Source organism: Natrix helvetica (genome assembly GCF_964273705.1).
Source record: "Natrix helvetica genome assembly, chromosome: 1".
Taxonomy (NCBI): Eukaryota; Metazoa; Chordata; class Lepidosauria; order Squamata; family Natricidae; genus Natrix; species Natrix helvetica.
Genome location: NC_138548.1, coordinates 48606655 through 48629356, shown reverse-complemented (window position 1 = coordinate 48629356; position 22702 = coordinate 48606655). Strand labels below are relative to the sequence as shown.

The following is a 22702-nucleotide window of genomic DNA, read 5'->3' as shown; positions in this document are numbered from 1 at the left end:
AAATGTGAATGTGAATTTCTTAATTTTAACAAGTTACTCTTCATTCAATTTCCAGGAAGTAAATCAACTGTAGACATATTTTTACATAATTATCTTCCATTAATTGCAATTTTTCTTATCTGCTCAACAAATGACATAGATGTTTAGTCTAAGAATACTGGTGGTGGGAATGCTTAAGAATGGATTGAACAAGCAAAATACATGAACACAGGAAAAAACGTGGAAAAGCTAGTAGTACAATGTTATTTATTCCTTAAGGAAATATTTCAAAATAACAGGATAACAGAGTTAGAAGGGACCATGGAGGTCTTCTAGTCCAACCTTCTTAATCAGGAGAAATCACCTTAATCAGGAGAAATCAACCCTATACTACTTCAGACAATTGGTTGTCCAATCTCTTCTTCAAAGCTGCCACCACTATTGGAGCACCTATATTTTCTTGAGGCAAGTCATTAATTGTTCCGTCATAAAACTTCTTCTTAGTTCTAGGTCTTTCAAAACCAAGAATAAATGTATATAATATTTTGAAAAATAGGCATGCTTCTTAGCATTCAGCTAATCTATAAAGTTAATGAATATTTTGCATATGGAACTTCACCAACCAGTATACTTAAGTCCTGTTGAAATGAATTCACAATTTAACCAAACCTAAAATGGGCAAAATCATACCACAGCTATGTAAACAATTACCTCATGTAAATCACCACCTCATTGCCAGTAATATGATTATATAACTTCAGGTGCTCTAATTGACATGAATCTTCCTCCTCCAAAAAAGGAAGTATATGAAAAAATTTTCTTGCCTCATGACACTGACAGCTAGTTTGTTATCAAGATCTGTGTGCAAAACTTCAGAATGTTCTATTGACATAAGTAGTTCAGTAATGAGAGTGAAGGGATTAAGATTTATGGCTCTCTACTTAATGCTGAAACTATAACTGTGTCAGACTTTTTTCGTGGTTACTTCAAAATAGTTAATTCAAGAAACAATCTCAGAGTTCTGTGAAATATGTTGATTGGAAGGAAGGTTAAAAATTATAACCCAAAAATTCCAATGATTACTTTCACGTGAGATACTTACATAAAGGCAGTTGAAACAGGAAAAGTGCTTGTTCATTTTTTCATGTTTGTTTCAATGCAGTGGGCTGAAAACTTGCCTCTTCCATGAAAGTCAGCATGTGTTTCCTGTTTTAATACTGCAGACTCTTTATCAGTATGAGAAGTATCTCTCACAAATTCTTTAGCATTCCTCATAATTGGCAATGGCTAGCTGGAGGTACTAGGAGCTGTACTTCAATCACTACTCTGTCAAGTGGGTAAAAGGAATGATGCTTATATCTGCCTTATGTTTATATCTGTCTTGTACACACATTTTTAGTGGGCAATGTTCATGAACAGATTTAAGGGGCGGGGGGGTGCCAAAAATATTTTGGAGTACAAGGTCATTATCAGAATTTACTCCCAATCAACATAGACAGGCATTTCTCCAGGCAGAATAGGAAACTGATCTGACACGACTTCAATGTGGATCCATGGAGATCTAGTCATGGAAGCCCAAGCTGACTGTGCTCATGGCTGGATCACTGTTAGGAAGATGCCATAGAAGGGCTCTGGCACAATGCTGCAGGGATTATATAGAATACCTTATATAGCATGTACAGGTGGGACCAAATCACTGCCAGTTTGTTCCCACTCTGCTTGGACAGGTCAGGATCTCACATATCTGTTGCTGTAAAGAACAGATATTGTTCCAAGGTAAGAGAAGGGAGAAGAGAGGAGAATAGCTATCTTGAAAGAACAACCTGAATTTCAGGAATTGTACAGAATGGCAGGCTGATCCTTTCCATTGGGTGGTATGGTTCTGAATTTAGTTGCTTTTTTCAGTTCAAATGGAAAGTGTTTGTTTTTTGTGCCAGTTTTTGCTTCTAGACGACTATCTGGAAAGTCTCGATAGTTTTCTTGACAATATTTCAGAAGTAGTTTGCCATTGGCTGCTTCCTAGGGCTGAGAGAGAGTGACTGGTCCAAGGTTACCCAGCTGGTTCCATGCCTAAGGCAGAACTAGAATTCTATCTCTCTTGGTTTCTAGCATGATGCCTTAACTATTACACCAAACTGATCCTGTTTTGTTAGGTGGCAGGATTCTATAATTGTTTCATTTGCTATACAGATTGAAAATTACTGAGGACAGGTGCATTTCTTCTCACTTGGATTCCTTCATCATTTTGGGACATGGTGATGCTGCAAAGTTTCAAACCCAACTTAATCTGTAACTTTCTACACTCTATTTGACTTCACTTACATCTCTTTTGAATTCAGCTAAATGATATGCAGTATCATCAGTATCACTAAGTGAACCATGTCTGAGCTTACAATTTTTGCTCAGTGAAATTGCATGCTGGTTGCAAAGCATGTGAATGGCAATGTGATTGATGGACCCTGCAATGGTCATAAAAGCAAGGACTGGTTGAAGAGTTATTTCTTCAGCACTACTGTAGCTTTGAATTGTCAGACAAGGCAAACTTCACATAAACATAAAAAATGGACACCAGGTTCTGGACAAATGTTAAGAGGTAATAATTGTAGGAAATAAGCAACATAAATATACAGTATATATTTACATATAGCACAATATTGTACCGACTCATTCTTTGATAATGGTATTAAGACTGCTACAATGGATTTATTGAACCTTGATAACTAAGACACTCGAACTAGATGGATATTTTAAGTTATGTTTCTTGAAACTGGGAACATAAAATATTTCCAAGTATGGTTAAGATATTTTCACCCCATCTAGACAGCTGAAACCACATAACAAATTGCTTCATAAAAGTAATGCAAAACACCAGCTGCTGAGGATTGACTCAAGCAGCCTCAGATGAAGGAGGATTAGCGAAGACAAGGCAAGGGGGGAAACCCCCAATTCCTACAACTAGCTTTTAAGTTCAAATGACCACAGGAATCTGTTTATCTTTCAGTGCCGATTATCATGTGATGTACTGTAGTCCTAGTATTCTAGAAGCAAGCATCTATGATTGCATAATGCAAATTACTTTAACCATTAGTTCAAAAATGTCAGGACTCAGCTTACTTATAAGGCTATTAACTTTTCCAACTAATTAGAAACATGTAGCATGGGATATAAATAATCCACGGTACTGGGCCTGCTAGAAATATCTGCTCCCAGAATATATTTTTAAATCTCCTAATAAAATAAATAAAACTTGTAATAAAATAAACCACACAGACAAAAAATGAATTTTCTTGACTAATTTGTGACCTATTTTTTTACTAACTCGAACCAAAGTTCAAAACAGAGAATACAAATCTAGAAATAGGAGATATAACCATACAATAGAATGTGTTAGATCATATTTCAAATGTTATGTTTTGAAGCGAAATTTTAATCAGTACCTAGAAATACTAAGATTTGCAAGTTCATATTATATATATTTATGTGCCAAGGCAAGAGACCATCTCGACATCCCCATATAAATCATGATTTAAATTATATCCTCTTTACTGATAAACATGATTTACGTATATTTCTTATTTCATTTCTAGTATGTCAGTCATTGGAATGGATTCAAAGATATGAGTACTATAATCAAAATAAAACAAACAATCCTCCATCAAACTGGGTTGTAACAAAATCTATAAATTGCAGACAAATGCTATAAAATCATTTCAAATGTTTGGGTAAATAAATGTACAGTATCTTAGTATTACCACAGAAAAGGCTTTCCTTTCCTTTCCTTGATGGCCCTTTATGGACCACAAAACTAAGGCCATCGTGACTCCAAACAATCATTCGGTCATAAGTTGAGGACTATCTTTGTAACATATTATATTTTTGTTTTTTAAAAAAAGGTGGGGATACGGAATATAAAGTGCAACTATTCAAAGTAGAACAGTAAACTCTCTTCCAGTCAGAGAATACAATATTTTAGTTGTAAGCTAAACAAGATCAGCTTGCATGAATACTATCACAAAATGCTTGGGATTTTTCACTAACAGAATCTATATCCAAACCCATTAGCATGCATGAAATGGCAGAAAAATGGCAGAATGTCAAGCATTTTGTCAGTGAGATAGAATGTTTGTAGACCATTTTTTTTCAACCTCAGCAACTTTTAAGATATGTGGATTAAATTCCCAGAATCCACCAATTGGTCAATTCTGGGAGGTGAAGTCTACACATCTACAAAATTGCTGAGGTTGAGAAACACTAATGTAGACCTCCACAGCTATCCTTCTATCTTTCATTATTGGTCTTTTGTATAAAAGAATAGCTCAAGTAGACAAAGATGGGAAGGGTGAACTTTCACTCTTTCTGTCAGTCAGGTCTTAAGTTCAGCTGTTTTCATCAAGGTTTAAATCATAGATAATAATCCTTCTATCAGTTGGCGTTCTGGAATTAAAGAGTAAGATTTTGGAAGGGATCATCGTTGATGTCATCTTGACTTCCTTAGTTAGGCTGCAACCTGAAAGAAAGAGAAGCCACTGGACAACTTGTCCTGTTTGTAGCCTTCCCTGCTTACTTAGTATTTCAATGTTCATTCCAAGGACATTATCCATGCCACTACTGTCTTCCGTTTTCTATGCATCTTCCAAGGGTGGCTCCTAAGTATAGTGTCTTCCCGTTTGTCATAAAGTGATATGTTAATCCAGCAGCAGTTGTCAATGATGGTTTAAGAAACAGTACTATGTGTGAAGCTATGTAGTGCAGTGACGTGCAGTCAGGTGAGGCAAGTGAGGCACAGCCTCACCACTCTCATCATGAAAAAAAAAAGTAAAAGGAAAAAGCTGAGCTAGTTGCTGCCTCACCGTGGATGACTCTGCTTAACCTCACTGGTGCTCTCCCTCCCCAAGTGTAGTGACTTCCTCCCCAGGCCCCCATTCATTTCTCTCTCTCACACACACACAGCTGGATAAAACTATATAAAAATCTAGCCCAGCTTCACTGATTACAAGTTTGAAAAGGCAACGTGGCTCCACCTGCAATCAAACTACACTTGGGGAGGGAGAGCACAAGCGAGCACTGAGAAGACCACAGGAGGAGGCAGGAAGCCAGGCAAAGAGCCATGCTGTAGTACACACACTTCCCCCCAGCCTCTTTCTTTTGGAAGGCTCCCCTCCGGCTTCTCTGCCTCTCCTCTCACCCCAGCCTGCCAGCAGGAGGTGGTGGGTGGGCTTTATTGTGTTCCAGGCATTTCCCATCCAGACAGCAGGCTGCATTTGCAATGGTGGAGGTGTTTGGGAAAGGCAGCAGGGGAATGGGGGGTGGTGGCAGAGGAGCTGCTTTCAAGCCACTGGAAAAGATATCCAATCCAACTTTTGTGTGTGGGGGGGTTTGTTTGAGAGTGAGTGAGAGAGGGAAGGGGTAGGAGAGATAGTCCAACCCAACTTGTGTGTGTGTGTGTGTGTGTGTGTGTGTGTGTGTGTGTGTGTGTTTGAGAGAGGGGGAGGAAGGGAGAGAGGGAGGAAGGAGGAGAAGGAGAAGAAAAAGAAAAAGAAAGAAGGAGCAAAGGAGAAAAACAAATGCTGTCACTTTAAATTGGAACTGAGCATGCCTGGCTGTGGAATTCTGGGAGTTGAAGTCCACAAGTCTAAAAATATTTGAAACTCAGCACTGTGTCAGTGCCTCACCAGTCATAAACCTCACCGCACGTCACTGATGTAGTGTATATGTTGCAAACAGATCAATACTTAACAGAATGTGTAAACCTAGTTATTAAGTCATGGAATTTACTGAATGACCTTAAGCCAAAGTTTCTCCTTCAGGCTAATCTATCTTGTATTTTAAAGGTATGCTTTCCTAAGCTCCTTAGGATAAAGTAGAAATAAAATATAATTTAAGAACAAAACCCCTCAAACAGGCAAGATATCTGGTTGTAATAGAAAACTAGACAACCCATGACTTGGTGGGTCATTGTTTCAGAGACATTTCCTTACAGTGACATCAACAATGGCAAAAGCTTCTAATGTACTGCCTTCATTGGAAAAGGTTTTAAGAATTCAGGAATATGTTCAGAGATGTATCTGCCTTGAAAGTAAAACATGCTGAACTGTATAGCACAGTCAATCATCAGGAGTTGTACACAGGAAATATTTAATGACATTTTGTATTAGCATACATTGTTTTATTATAATTTAATGTCATAAAATGCTTTATAAAATGTACCAAATTTCAATTTTACGGGAATCATGGGTTCCAGATTTTGGACAATTCTGTAAGCCCATTTGAAATTCTTTGGTTCAGGAATTGTTGATCTATGGCAGTGATGGCGAACCTATGGCATGCGTGCCACAGATGGGAGCCTGGGGAGGGAGAAAAGAGCCCCCTGAAGCCTCCGGAGTGCAAAAAAACAGCCCTATGGGCAAACCGGAAGTTCGGGAATTGACTTCCTGTTTGCTCGGAGGGTCGTTTTAACTGCTCCGGAGGCTTCAGGAAAGCCTCCTGAAGGTCCCTGAAGCCTTCTTGCTCGGAGGGTCGTTTTGACTGCTTCAGAGGCTTCAGGGAAGCTCATGAAGCTTCTGGAAGGCCTTCGGGGGATCGGGGGAGGATGTTTTCGCCCTCCCCATGCTCCTATAAAGCCTCTAAAGCATGGGGAGGGCGAAAAAAGCATGCAAAAATGGGGGGGTCACGCCTGTAGTGCACGCATGCGCACTGGGGCGGTGTCGCACATTGCATTATGGGTGCAGCACGCCTGCACACGACCCCCCTGTGCTCCCCTCACTTATGGCACATGAGCCAAAAAAGGTTCGCTATCACTGATCTATGGTATATAGTTTCATCTAGTTAAGGGTTACAGACACAAGAGTTTAGTGTAGAGATACTGATTTGGAAAGTTTTCTTCAGAAACATCCAAGACTTGGAAGATGATCAAAATGTTTTTCAAATGTAGTGGAGGAGAGTGATTTAAAACTGAAAGCTTGTTAAAATGAACTTGGTTAGATGACAGACATATTTACAATGAATATTCTGAGGAATGTTGCTTACACATTTGCATGGTGCCTATTTCCCTTGCCTGTCCATACTTTGTTTCCAAAACAATCTCTGCAAGAATGCTTACTGAGGTGAAGGATGGGAATCCTTTAAAATGTTGTAGTCTGGTTTTAAAACCATAATCTGGTTTTTAACAGGGTAACAATTAAGACTATTGAAGAAGAGTGGGGAAAGATGAGGCTAGAGACTCTGAGGAACATCCAACACAATTTTATTCAAAGTAACTGCAACAACAATACAGGAGAGAATCAGCGTTCTTCTGTCTGACAGCTATTTATACGAAGAGCTATCAGACAGAGAGACCAATCAGGGACGCAGAACAGCCCGCCTTCAGCCAAGCCGCACCTGATTGGCTAAGGCGCGGCATGGCTGTTGTTAGCTGTCAACAGGGGGAATCCCCGGTCGTATGTCGGGGAGGAAAGGAATATAGCACTCCTTCCCCCCTAGCGAGGACGCATGCGTGACAGCGGAGCATGCGTAGTCGCTAAGATAGGCAGGGCGGCGACGGACACGCCCAGAACGCCTCAGAACTGGGCAGACCATCGGAGGAGGAGGTGGTGTCCGTGGGAGCTCCTCCCTGAAGGGAGTGGAGCTCCGGGCGCCATCTTGAAGGCCTATCTCGGACGGAGGCGGAGGCGGAGACTCAGGAGCTGGTAGGCAGGGCCGGGGTGGCGCGGCCGCTGACGGGTTTGAGTCAGGGAATTTTGAATGATTGTTAGGGTGAGGCTGGCCTGATTGAGGGAAGGCCATAGCGGGGTGCAATGATGGAACTGGTAGCCCAACGGGGGCTGGAACGCTGGAAGGCTGTGGAAGGCGGAAGGCGCCAGGCCCAGTCGCTGTTGGTACATCTTGCGGCACGGGCAACGGCCACGGTGGAGGAATTGGTTGCGGCGTCAACCCCGGGGCCTGCAGTGGAATGGCAGAGGCCGACCCTGCAGGGTTGTTGTGTGGATCCGAAGGTTGGCGACGCCTTAACTGATCCACGTGGCGGCGCCAGTCTGCACCGTCGGCGGTCCGGACCCTGTAAGAGCAGGGGCCGGTTACAGAAGTGACGGTGGCAGGCACCCACTTAAGATCCCCTGAGTAGGCCCTTGCCCAGACTGGATCGCCCTCAAGGAAGGATCGGGGAGGGGGCCCCAGGTTGCTCGGCTGAGCCTCAGAATAGGTTGGGTGCAACCTATCTAAGGTGGTCCGCAGGCGCCGGCCCATCAGCAGCTCAGCAGGGGTTTTTCCTGACAATGGGCACGGGGTGGAATGCTGAACCAGGAGGTAAGCAGCCACCCTCGTGGGCCAGTCGCCCTTGTCCATTCGTCCAAGGGCGTCCTTAGCCGAGCGGACAGCGCGTTCCGCCCGGCCATTGCTGGCCGGATGATAGGGGGCGACCGGGGCGTGCCGGATGCCCTGGGAGGCCAGGAATTCCTGGAACACGGTGGACGCAAACTGGGGCCCATTGTCCGACACAACGACGTCTGGCAAGCCGTGGGTGGCAAACAGGCGCGTTAATGCTCGGACAGTGGCCTCGGCTGTGGTGGAGGTCATGAGAATGAGCTCCACCCAGCGCGAGTAAGCGTCCACCACGACCAGGAAAACCTGGCCGTGGAAGGGCCCAGCGTAATCCAGGTGTAGGCATGACCATGGGCCGCGAGGAATCTCCCACTCCCGCGGCGGAGCCGCCGGAGGCGCTGGACGGGAGGCCTGGCAGGTCGAGCACCTGGCTACCCAGGTAGCTATCTCGTCGTCCAGACGGGGCCACCAAACATAGCTGCGTGCCAGCGCCTTCATGCGCGCTATGCCAGGGTGGCCCTCATGGAGGCGAGACAGCACCTGTTCGCACAGGGTGGGTGGAATGATCACCCTGTCCCCCCACAGGAGGCACCCACTGTGGAGGGACAGCTCCAGCTGCCTGGCCTTGTAGGGGCGGTGGTCGTCCGACACCGGCCCCCCAGGCCATCCCCGCAGAACCCAGGTCATCACCTGGGAGAGGGTGGGGTCGGCCAGAGATGCTGCCACCACATCGCCCGCGGAGAGCGGCAAGGCGAGGTCTGCAATGGCCAAAATAGACAGGCAAGGCACTGTCTGCGGATCGGAGACGGGCAAGGGGCAGCGGCTGAGGGCATCAGCGTGCCCCAGCTGCTTGCCAGGGCGGTAGACCAGGGCATACGAGTATGCCGCTAGGAACTCCACCCAGCGCGTCATCCGGGGTGACAGGATGGGAGGGGTCGGACGGTCACCGGCCAGAAGCCCAAGGAGCGGCTTGTGGTCAGTGAAGAGCGTGAAATGCCGCCCGTAGAGGTACTCGTGGAACTTTTTAACCCCGGACACGGCAGCCAGAGCCTCCTTGTCGATCTGGCTGTAGTTTCTCTCCGCTGGAGAGAGTGTCCGGGAATAAAAAGCTATGGGGGCTTCCGAGCCGTTGGGGAGGACATGGCTCAGGACAGCCCCCAAACCCACGGGGGAGGCGTCACACGCTAGAGTCAGGGGCATCCTGTCACTATATTGGACTAGGACTGCCTCTGACGTCAGCATGTCTTTGACAGCCGCGAACGCATGCGCTTTGCGGCTGCCCCAGCGCCGGCCGCAGATCGGTCGAGCAACCGATGCAGCGGCTCGGCTAGTGACGCCTTGTGCGGCAAAAATGGCGCGTAGAAATTTAAAAGCCCTAAGAACGACTGCAGCTCCGCCTTAGAGGCGGGGGTGGGGGCGTTCTTAATGGCTGCGACTTTAGCAGGGGTGGGGTGGATTCCATTGGCGTCTATGGAGAAGCCTAGGAAGTCCACTTTAGGCACAGCAAATGAGCATTTGCTGCACTTTAATTTGAGACCCACGCCCCTAAAACGGTCGAGGACCTTCCCCAATATTTCGAGGAGTCCTGAGCGGCTGGACGCAGCGATCAGGACATCGTCGAAATAGGGTACAATGCCAGGGAGCCCATGGAGCAATCGCTCCATGAGGCTCTGGAAGATCCCCGGGGCCACGGAAACGCCGAATTGGAGGCGGCGGCAACGGAAAGCCCCTCGGTGGGTGACGATAGTCTGCGCAGCCGCCGCTTCGTCATCCACCGGGAGCTGCTGGTAGGCCTGCGCCATATCCAGTTTTGCGAAAATACAGCCCTGCCCCAGGGAGTGGAGCAGGTGCTGTACGACAGGGACTGGATAGGGGTTTGCCTGAAGGGCCAAATTGATGGTGGATTTAAAATCGGCGCACAGGCGTATGGAGCCGTCGGCCTTCACGGGGACCACTATTGGGGTCTCCCAACGTGAGTAGTCAACAGGCTCCAATACGCCCTGCGCCAGCAAACGGTCAATCTCCTCATCAACTTTGGCCCTTAAGGCAAAAGGCACCCTGCGGGCCTTCAGTCTAATGGGAGCAACCTGGGGATCTAAGTTAAGGGAGATGGGGGTGCCCTTATACAGCCCCAGCTGGCCATCAAAGACGTCCGCGTAGGCGGAGATGACAGCGGCTACGTCAGGGGGCGTGTCTGATATGGAGTGCACCCCCTGCACAGAGAGACCAAGGGCGGGGAACCAATCCAGCCCCAGCAATGCGGGGAGGGGCTTCTCGACGACCAGGACTGGCAGGCAACCCGAAAACCCCCCGTATTCAACCCTAACCGTATAGCAGCCCAGGGTTGGGATAAGTGACCCCTGATAGTCCCTTAGGGCCACGGGGCTGGCAGTCAATTGGCGTTTTTGGACGCCGGGGCAAAGTTTGTTAAAGTCAGCCCAGGCAATTATGGAGCGGGACAAGCCGGAGTCCACCTCCATCACACAAGGCGCGCCCTCAATGAGGACTGACGCCTTGATTCTGTCCGCACCTGTGGAGGCCTGGTAGATCGCCTCAGCAGGGGCGGCTGCTGGGCCTGCCTCCACGGCGTAGCAGCTGGCTCTCGTGCGCGGCTGGCGGCGGGGCTGCTGCGGTCCTGCTGTCATCTGCTGGCCCGTGGCTCCTTGGAGTGGTGGTGGTGGTAGCACAGCCCGGCAAACTTGGGCCAGGTGCCCCTTTTTTGAGCACCGGCGGCAGATGGACGCCCGGAACGGGCAGGTTGCCCGGTCGTGGCTGCCCCCGCAGCCTAGGCAGGCCGTCACAGTCCGGCTCGCAGGTCTCGGATTGCGGCGTCTCTGCAGCTCCGCCAGACGGGCCACTAGCTCTTCCTCTTCTTCGGACGGGCTGGGCAATGGCGCCAGTTGATCTATGAGGCAAGTGCGTGCTGGAAGAGATGGTAGCTGGTGGCGGTCCATTTCAGCGGTGGATTGCTCGGACAACTCCACTGCCCGTGCCTCAGCGACCGCCTCGGCCAGGGTGATTTCTGGCCGAGCCAGGAGGCGCCTCTTCAGCCGGAGGTCCTTGACCCCGCTGACGAATTGTTCCACCAGATTGTCCTCCAAGTCCAGGAACTCGCATGGTATGGCCGTGGTCCGCAAGGACTGGAGGAACTGGCTGACATCTTCGTGCGGCTTCTGGATGCACTGGCGGAATGCGTACCGCCGGGCAATCTTTGAAGGGGTTGGGGCGTAATGCCCCTTCAGCTTGGCCATTAGCGTATCCCAGTCGAGATCGTGGACTGGTAAAGGGGCTGCCAACGCCCAGGCGGCGTTGAACATAGGGGTTCCGCAGCTACTGAGGAAGAAGCTGCATTTCTCCTCCATCGGAATACCCCGTTTTCCGTTGGCTCGCAGGAAGCACTCGAAGCGCTCTAAAAAACCAGTCCATCCCTCTCCGTCGGTTCCGAAAGGAGCGAACGGTGGAAGCGATGACATAGCGGCTTGAAGTCGTGCGGCTCGGGGAGCTAGAACTCAAGCGGCAGTGCGAGGAGGTCGGGTTCCATCAGGTTCGTCGCCTCAGGAAGATCCCACCTTCGTCGCCAGTGAAGAAGAGTGGGGAAAGATGAGGCTAGAGACTCTGAGGAACATCCAACACAATTTTATTCAAAGTAACTGCAACAACAGGAGAGAATCAGCGTTCTTCTGTCTGACAGCTATTTATACGAAGAGCTGTCAGACAGAGAGACCAATCAGGGACGCAGAACAGCCCGCCTTCAGCCAAGCCGCGCCTGATTGGCTAAGGCGCGGCATGGCTGTTGCTAGCTGTCAACAGGGGGAATCCCCGGTTGTATGTCGGGGAGGAAAGGAATATAGCAACTATTGTACTAGAATTTGTGAGGTTCAAATTCAAATCCCCACTAAAACAATAACTCACAATGGCCTAGCACTATCTTTTAGCCCGATGTTGTTATATTTTTCTGATACAGCAGAGCTATCTAACAATCATGAATGCTGAACTGAGCTGCTTGGGAAAAAAACCAGAGGAAAGTAAAGAATTATTAACCTGTCCAATGGAAAATATGGATAACTTCTACAGTAGATTCAGATCAGTGGTGGGTTCCAGATACGTTGCAACCGTACTGGTGTGGGCCTGCCGTCGTCCACATGAACGTGCACACACGCGCAGCGCACACATGCGTCTTACCATCCAGCGACGCCTCCGTGAGCCTCCGTGACACTCCAGCTGCTTGGCAGAGCATCGCAGAGGGGCTGTATGTGCTGTGAGTGTGCACGGAAGCGCCAAAGAGTTTAAAGACAGGTAACGAGCGCAGGCGTGTGGGTGGGCCCTCCAGAACACCATACCAGAACGGTACCCGGTGCTCCGGACAGGCACCGGTACGTCCATACTGGGGCATACTGCCTGCAATCCATCACTGATTCAGATTGCCCTCCAATTTCACCATGTATTGAGCAAGGTTGCCTAAGATTCATTTTTTCCAGAATGGAAAACATTTCTATGCAGGGAAAGCTTCCTGTCTGGAGATCAATAGTATTTATTTTCCCATATACAGTTGATCCGGTCCCACGGATTAGTTTGTAACAAAATTCTTGTGCCATACCAAGGAACTCCTGCTCAGCCTTATAAAGAGACCTAAATGAGCCTTTTTATTTTTGAGTCAGCATAATTTCCTCCTGGATAATCTAAGAATGAAGGAACAATGAAAAGTCCCGTTCTTAATGTAAAGAATTGAAAGTCATCCAGGCTTCTACTTTATTATCCAAGAAATGAACATCAAACTCAGATATGTCCTAAATTAGCTAATTAGCTAACGAAAAATAATTTACTGGAAAACAAGAGAGAGATAACTCTAATATTTACTCTTATAAAAATAAAAAATGTTCAGAGGCAAATAAAGCTAATGAGCCACACCTGTTGTATTGAACGCATTTGGTGTTATCAACATCAGTCTGTAATCTGTTCAGAATGGGAGTTGAATATGCTGAAAAAAATATAGCTGACTTATTGGTTGGAAAACTGAATGGGATACTAATTGGATACTAGTGCAACATTTTGTCAAATTGTAGATAATAATTATGTACTGATAATAACTAGGCTTTTTAATGAACTCAGGACAATACAAACAACCATGTCAGCAACATTCATTGGAGAGTTTAAATATGAAGCAGAATCTTGATAGATATACAGTATATTATAATTACTACACAGGTAATGTCTCTAGGCATTAATTCAATGAAATTTCTGTTGCTAGAGATAAGAATATGTTTGTTTCTATTTCCCTGGTTGTTTTTCATATTGTCTGTTCCTAGACTGTAACCTTACTACTGCAGGCAATCTAAATATAGGTATTTATAAATCAGGTACGTATTTATAGCACAATCTGTTCTTAGTGAAGATTCTTTACAGCTTTTGCTATATGCTACATGCAGGCACCCTTGTAGAGATATTTTTTAATTTGCACAATCCAATTTTGTTTATGTGAATGCTTTATTTATTTATTCAATTTATATAGCTGCCCATCTCAATCCAATTGACTCTGGGCAGCGAACAATATCAAAACCAAATATTAATGCTGTGGAAGCCATTTATGCAGAAAGATGATGGAGGAACTCTACATCACTGACGGAACACCTGTTTTGTTTTCTATATAAAATATCAGATTCAAATTCCTGCTACTTTCAGTCAAAAATAATTGTGTGACAGGTAACAAGACTGCTGTTTGTTCAATACACTTGAATAACTACATATTGTAGGCAGCAGACAATAATAATAGTAACAGAGTAAACAAAGAAGAGCAACAAAGATGATTAGGGGACTGGAGACTAAAAGATATGAAGAACGGTTGCAGGAACTGGGTATGTCTAGCTTAAGAGAAAGAAGGACTAGGGGAGACATGATAGCAGTGTTCCAATATCTCAGGGGTTGCCACAAAGAAGAGGGAATCAAACTATTCTCCAAGGCACCTGAGGGTAGAACAAGAAGCAATGGGTGGAAACTAATCAAGGAGAGAAGCAACTTAGAACTGAGGAGAAACTTCCTGACAGTTAGAACAATTAATCAGTGGAACAGCTTGCCTCCAGAAGTTGTGAATGCCCCAACACTGGAAGTCTTTAAGAAGATGTTGGATAGCCATTTGTCTGAAACGGTATAGGGTTTCCTGCCTAGGCAGGGGGTTGGACTAGAAGGCCTCCAAGGTCCCTTCCAACTCTACTATTGTATTGTATTGTATTGTATTGTATTGTATAAATGTACAACTAAATATGACCTACTACAATTAGTTTTTAATCCTCTTATATTTCAAGATGGGAGATGCCAACAGCGACATTTCCTACCTCTCGAAGTTCAAGTCTCTGTGCCACAGCCTCCAGACTTTCCTGCCCAGTGCTTTCCACCGATAGCGTGAACTCCACAAACTCATTGTTAAGTAGATGGATACGGGCTACCAAACAGCTCTTGCTAGATACTGTATAGCGTCGAGTTCGTTTCAACTTCAGCCCAAAAGGTAGAGGCATTTCTTCCTTCACTCATTCACAAAAAGCTACAGAAAACCATCAGGCAAATATTCTCTTTTCTATTAAGAGTTTGAGATGATCATCCAGCAGCGGCGGCAGCAGCCATTAAAAAGTGGCAGGTTTTCTTCCAAATTCTGAATAAAGGAAACATCCACAAGAATTCTGAAAGGAAGGGGGAGAAACTGAGTTAATTAAAACAAGACTCGGAGGTATTTTCACATTTTAATAGCTTATAAGACCAATTTACAGCAGCCACATATTATTCACTATGGTATAATTACTTTTTATCTAACATTCCCCAACTACTTAATTAACACCTCCATAAACTTTCCCTAACATCCTTACAAGAAATGTTATTCGTTTCAAACAAATAAAAGAAAAAAGATTAAAGGTAAAACCACATATCATAAATTCACAGTTTAGATAAAATTTGAACTGAGCTCTTCCCACATCATGTTCTTAACAGGTCTCTCACATTTTTTTCTGGGACATAATGTTAATTTTTCTAATAATTAGTTGAGAGATGTATACATTATATAACCAAATTTATAACCAATTTTGATAATCAAATCTGAAATTACGGTACATGTTTATTTATATAATACTAAAACTTTGAGTCTGTTTGTACCATTCAACTGGAAAAATTCAGAAGTTATAGGGCAACAGTTATTGAAGCAAGATAATTCAAAGGAACTAACTTACAGAATGCCAGGATCTATGACTCCTACAGGAATGAAATTTGGAAAAGTTGTGGCTGCTTCAGCACCACAATGCCAATAGACTACATTTCTCAGAAACCCATAGATTGTGTGGCATAAGGCAAGATGGGAGGGCTACATCCCTGCCTTCTTTCCTGCCTACCTAATCCGTGCATTTAATCAGCTGGTTGGGGTTGGTTGCTTTGGAACTGAGATTGAAATTTGAAATCTCTTTTAATAGCAATGGATGATGAGGGAAGGACAAGGAAATGATTTGGATGCTGCTGGCAAGATAGGCTGAGGTGGGCCCTTGAGGACAGACCCATTTGGGGAGCAGGGGTAGTTTTTCTCATGGTTTCCCCAGCAAAGTGGCATACAGTACTTTGGATCAATCAAGGATGAGGAGGAGGTCTGATTTCTTATACTCCCTGCCAACTTCTCACAAGTAATATCAATGGAGAAGCCAGCAGGAAGGTGATAAAAATGTAGAAGCCAGCAGGAATGTGATAATTGCTAACACTCACACTCCCTTTTGCGTGGTCATTCGATTTCTCTGTTTAGGTAAGGAAATATCTATGAAAGAATTATCCAATGGGTCACAGATTGTTTAACAGACATATAAAACACCTTAGTATAAAGCATTTAATATAGTATTGTGGGTTATCGACTTCATGAAGCTTCCAAATTCATATCCCAATGTATTAGAGAAATGGTGATAAAATTTCCTATATATTTTCAGTTGACGAACAAAATAAATACTGTGTAAAACTTATTCAGGTTCACAGACCAAGAAAACAAATGCAAGAAAATAAGCCATTCTCTCAAAAACTTCAAAAAAACCCAGCTGGACTGATGCCTCAACTTTGCATACTTCCAATGGTCTCACTATATTACTACCCAGTTCCTATTGTCCTTACCTGCACATAACATATAGGCCATACTTCTGAAGTATTATAAGAATGATTTCATACAGTATAACGTGATCATGTGACAACTTTCAAAATCATTCTGGAAAGCCCTGTGCTTTGGAAGGAAGGAGATCTGTCCATTCTTGCCTGTATTTTATGCACTGTATATGTAATATACATTTGGTTTAAAAAGCAAGAAATAAACCAAAATGTATTTGATGAAGTAGGCTAAATGGAAACTCCCATCGATCCCAACTTCTAAGGACATTTATTATTTCTATAAATATTTCCTGATGGTAAATTAATTTATTTATTTAGAGCCTTTTATATGTCTGCCCAACTCAACATGGTTCTGGATGGTATACAAAAATCAGCAAACACAAAAGCAACATGTAGTTAAAAGATACCTGCTGAAACAATAAAATGGTGACCATTACTATAATTTGCTATAATTTATTTTGGCTTATTCAGCTATTGCAGCCACCTGTATCAGGATATTGTTCCAAAAAGCAGGGATCTTCAGCAGAGGCCACTAAAAAGGCATGCCTTCAAAATTTCAAACAATTACATTGTTTCAATGATTCTTTCTCTCAATAGAAAGTGGAATAGATTTGAACATTCTGTCCTAGGTTTACAGTTACTCAACCTTCTTCTCCAATATAAACACATTATCGATTATGGTGAAAAAGAGACCATGATACTTATCAACATTCTCTGGTTTTCAGAAGATTTTCACCAGGGCAAAGAAATCTGCAATCAGTTTGAATGATCAGGAAGTGCCTGTATTTCCTATAAGAGGTACAGTATTATAATGGTTTCCTCATTTCCCCAGGGCCGTTCCAGTTATAAGGATGGGAAAGGATACAGAAAGGCTGAACCTAAGACTCTGCTTCATGGGGTTTCTTACGGCTTTATCCTCTCTCTACTTTTTTTTAAAATGTCTACATGAAACCATTGAGTGAAGTCACCTTTAGACACTGGGCCAGGCATCACCATTATGCATATCTGCCTTGAATCAGCCAAATAATGTTGTTAAGTTTCTTTTCCTGATGTCTGGAGGCCGTGGGGATCTGGATGAGCAATTTTTGAGACTTTCTGGACCTACAGCTCCTACTGAAAAATAAGTTCTTCTTGAGCAACAGTTGTGCTGTTTTCTGGGTTTGGAGGTTGGATTATACACTCTACACTGACTTGTCCTTGAAGAGAATATGGAATGTACAACTAGTCCAAAATGCAGTAAGGCAGACAGTTTTGGGAGTTTCACAATATTCTCATGTACTACTCTGTTCTCTGAGCTGCAGTGGCTCCCAGAAGGCTTCTGGGTGCAGTTTTAGGAGCTGATGATCATCCATAAAGCCCTACAGAGGAGAGGACCACATTATTTGTGGGACTGCTTGTTTCAATTATCTCTGCTCATACCACCAAAACTAGCAAAGTGGGAATGCTCCAGAGCTCGTCTATTCAGCAGTGACATATTATGAGGCCTGGGAATCGTGTTTTCTGTGCCATAGCACCTGCCCTTTGAACTATTAGATATTGAGAATCGTCTTGACCCTGTTGGTCTTTCATAAGGCACTAGAGACCTAATTGTTGTCTCAGGTTTTGGATTGGAAGATTAAGCAGGGTTTAGAATTTGTGAGTTCCAGTCTTTGGACTAGACATGGAATGTTTTTAGTCCTTACACACTGTTTATTCTGGGTATAGATTTTATGTTGTGTTCTTATTTTGTTTTTACCATTCAGAGTCACTGTGAAATGGGCAACTATATGAATTGTTTAAATCAATCAAGAAAAATATATTTAGCTGAAGTTTAGTAAGGTCACTATCAAGAAAGCCCAGTTTCTTAACTAGGTAAGCAAAAATAAGTAGAATAAAGTTTGGGAGCTTTATTGTATCTTAAGAGACCCTATACCATGTCAGACAAGTGGTTGTCCATAGTCTTCTTAAAAATCTCCAGTGATGGAGCATCCACAACTTCTGAAGGCAAGCTCTTCCATTGATTAATTGCTTTGTCAGGAAATTTCTTTTTATTTCTAGGTTGTTCTCTTCTTGATTACTTTTCATCTGTTGCTTCTTTTTCTGCCTTCAAGCGCTTTGGAAAATAGGTTGACCCTCTCTTCTTTGCGGCAACCCCTTAGATATTGGAAAACTGCTAGTCCCTTCTTTTCATTAAACAAACATTCCTAATTCCTGCAACCATTCTGCATATGTTTTAGCCTCCAGGCCACTAATCTTTCTAGCTCTTCTCTTACCTGGAAAAGGATGGTCTTGCAACAGTTATTCATGTTTAATTCCTCAACTGAATTATTACAATGCATTAAAAGAGGCTGCTTTTGAATATTCTCCAGAAACTTGGTTCAAAATAGAGCAGCTTACGTGCTCAATGAGATTGGGTGATATGCATCTATTATGCCAGTACTTCGCCATCTATGCTACTTGCCAGTTTGTTCTGAGCCCAATTCAATGCTGTTTTTCATCTTTAAAACCATAAAAGGCTTAAGACTAGAGTATCCGAAGGAGCACTTTCTCCCATATGTGGCTAACTGAACCTTAAGATCTTCTAATGAGGTCTTTTTTCATATACCACCACCAAGGAAAGTGAGATGAGCTTCTACCAAAGAAAGCATTTTTGTGATGTCACCCTATTTATGGAATACTTTCCCCAAAGAAGTTTGATTAGTGCCCACATTAGTAGTCTTTTCAACTGAATACATTTTCATTTTTCCAAGCCTTTTAATCATATTTATATTGCTTCAGATTTTGACAACTGCCTTTCCATGGCCTTAGTATGATGGTTTTACTTCTATTTTTATTTGCATATGTTTTTTATTTTGAGTGTGTATTATTGTAAACTGCATAGAGAGCTTCAGTAATAAATAAACACCAGGGAAATCTTGTATTAGAAAGATTTATTATAAATCTTTACTAGCACCAATCTATTATGAAAATCATAGCAATATCGGCAATAGATGAACATGTTGCACATATTTCAATAATGAAACTACACAGAAGAATACACCATTAATTCTGCATGTTCCTTGAGATTACAACGTAAAGAATATTCACACTAGGACATGGTTCAATGTGGTTCATAGATAATTCTATGCAAAATATAATGTCTTCAATAAGGAATTGACTGCACTCAGAAGAATCACTAAGCCATAACATGTTTATTATAAACTATAAGACTACACACACAAGATAGCACATAAAAACCAAAAAATATTTCCATAAAGCAATACCTCCCTCACATCCAACAAACAATTTTTGTGAGGTTCAACCACGTATTACCTAATACTTGTGGGACAAGCCAGGTCTTCAAGGCTTATTGGAAGGCTCGGGGTTTTCTGATTCTGAGGTAGAAGGGTGTTGCAAAGGGCAGGGGCCACTACTGAGAAGGTATCTTACCTTAGTCCCATTAGATGCAACGTGTTTTTTATGTATAATCTTTATATAATGTGCGTACACACAAAGGTCCAACCTTTTGTAGGCCAGATATTTGATGCTATGTCAGAGGCCATACTCTCAAAAGTACTGATGGACAAAATTAAATTAAATGTATATTTAATTGCATTATGTATTTATTAATAATATTGATTATACTTGAATCTTTATTAAAATAGGTAAATGTTATTATTATCCAATGTATGTTCATTTTTACTCCTAACATAAGAGAGATCCCTGTGTGTGTCATATCCAAGCTTTTGGGAGGGCCCAATTGTGCACCTCTATGCTAAACTGTTCAGGTTAATGGGTTGTAATTACATTATATTACATACATATGTTATATTACTGTTCTGGTGATATAAATAAGTTATATAATACCTAGTGTGATATATGAACCTTAACTATTAATGTTATGCTAAATCTGAAATCATAATATAGAAATTGTATTTTATTCATGAAGTAGTAACATGTTACTTCCGTAATTCACAACTCATTCAATCAAAGGCATCTATATTTATGACTATTATAGAGCAAGATTATTTTAAGGAAGTGAAATTTAGTGCTTTCAACCATGGAACACATTTGCAACTATCACACCTTTCCTTATAGTATTCATGAGAGAAAGTTTTTTTTTTTAATTTAAAAAGAGAATCAAGTAGAAAATATACTTTAAGTTGAAACGTCTTCAGACAACAAACAAGTTGGACTGCTCATGAGTACTTCAAGGACATCATCAGGATGAATCTCACACCTGATTAACAGGTCATGATGAACTTTTTTCAGTTGCATTCATGGAATTATCTAGGTCTCATTGAGCAGTCCAACTTGTTTGTTTACTGTAGTCTGTTGAAGACAGTTTGCTACTACACTGCTGAATCTCAATCCTTTGTGAACACTACTAATGCTATTATGAGGGAAAGTTACATTTTTTATCTCATTAAAAGAAATTTTAATAACTTTTTACAATTTGTATCTCTGTTTACTTCTTATTCAATATGAGCAAAGGCATGGATCCATTCCAGAATAATCCACAGCACAGCCAACTATCAGAAGCTCCAATACTGACTTTAGAAGTATTACAATTGAATGTATAAATGATAGTCCTCCAACTCTGTTCCTATTACTACATTAAAAACCACACCATGTTCATCTTTTATAAACTTCTGTCATTCCCCATCATATTCATTTTCAACCTCAGTACAGCACAAACTATATATTCTGCATAGATGCAAGTACCATATTGCAATATACAAGTTTTAATTATATATTGAATAAGCTGTCTTAGAAATATGCTTGAAGTTTGACATTTCACCACACTTCTCTAACCACAGATACAATTATTAATGCATGAAATTCTACGGTTTCTTCAATTATTCCTTATACCATATTACATATTCCAACTCTAATGTTCTCATCTAGAAACATTAAGCACATGCTTAAGCCTATAGTTGTAGCCATGTTTAATATGATACTAAGATCTATTTTAAATTAATGGGACTCATTTCTGAATGAGTATGGACAAGATCAGTCTTCACTGCTCTTTCACTGAATTCAATGAATTGCCATACAACACTTACTTGTGGCTGGATTGTGTGCCATGTTTCATTTTCTATTGGATTCATTCTTTATTAGACTAATGTTTTTGTATGAACATATCAACATTTGACTTAAAAAAATTTAAATGTTAATTTTCCTGATAATGAATCCTATTTTTACACTTCAGAAAAATCAGAGGACCGGAACATTTTAAAATGTATCTTTCTAATCTTTGTAACTTTCCAAAAATGAGCCACAGAGAATGCAGTCATATTACAGCAAGTCAATTAGAAAATGCCAGCGGATGGGTGGAGAAAGTATCATGCTTCAATCCTATTCAACAAGTTTCCAAGCTAGCCAAGCACAATTCTTGCTAACACAGCACAACCAGTTTTGTTTAGCAGCTGTTATTTTCTGCTACCAGCTGCTGTCATGTTAGACCTCACCATATTCGCCTATTACAAATACTCTCCATTCTGCATAGTCAGGATACACAGACTAGTAAATCCAATGAAATGTATGTTGAAATCATAGCAGTCTTAGAACTCTTCACAAGAATCTATTTTATCCAATTTTTAAAATATGCAAAGTGTAACCAGCAATATTTCCCATATAACTTATTTTCAGATTGGAATGCATAAGGATTCTATACAATAATAAGACAAGTGGGAAGTATCAAAAATGAACAGAAAAATGATAAATCTCCTTTCTTCAGTTTACATATTTTTCTTTCAAAAATAAAGGACATAATTATTTAAATGTTCATTTCACTACAATACATTTAAAGCAAAAGAAGAAGAGAAAATGTTAATGTTATTTTGTTAAGAATGGGATGTGCCTATATGGAAGATGGTCTCAAACCATCTTAATCCACAAATCATATGCACCCTATAAAAAACACTGAAGATTAGTTTTCCTCCTCTCACTGGTGCTTAGCATTAGAATTAATAAGAGACCACTGGGAATGCAAAGCACTATAACTGCCTAGGAAAATCTCTGCATACCTAACTCAGTTTAGTTTACTACACAAAGATGCTTCATCTCTTTTCTGTCTTTTGTGAGGCATATTATGCAGATGAAGAGACAAACTTATTTTGGAAAAGATGTTACATCGTTTAGTCAGACTCAACCAGGTAGAGATTAAAAGGAGTAACAGGGAGCGGAAAAAGAAAAAGGTAAGTGAAAAAAAGTTAAGCAGGTTTAATTTACTTACAGAGCATGTTTCGAACCACTTTGCCATCCAAGACTGATTTTACTGTGAAATAACCTCCTTCCCCGCCCTCTCCTAATTATGTCAAGGAGATAATCC

General features: G+C 42.4%; 1 protein-coding gene across 2 annotated transcripts in view; it reads right to left on the bottom strand.

The window, feature by feature from the left end:
* Positions 1 to 22702, bottom strand: part of PTPN21 (protein tyrosine phosphatase non-receptor type 21) — a 59540-nt gene extending 36838 nt beyond the window's left edge. For both annotated transcript variants that reach the window (XM_081937041.1, XM_081937042.1), the window contains exons 1-2: positions 22607 to 22702; positions 14625 to 14966 (exon numbers count right to left, since the gene is read on the bottom strand). In XM_081937041.1, coding sequence (XP_081793167.1) covers positions 14625 to 14804 — 180 coding nt within the window. In that variant the 5' untranslated portion in view covers positions 14805 to 14966; positions 22607 to 22702. The remainder of the gene's footprint in view (positions 1 to 14624; positions 14967 to 22606) is intronic.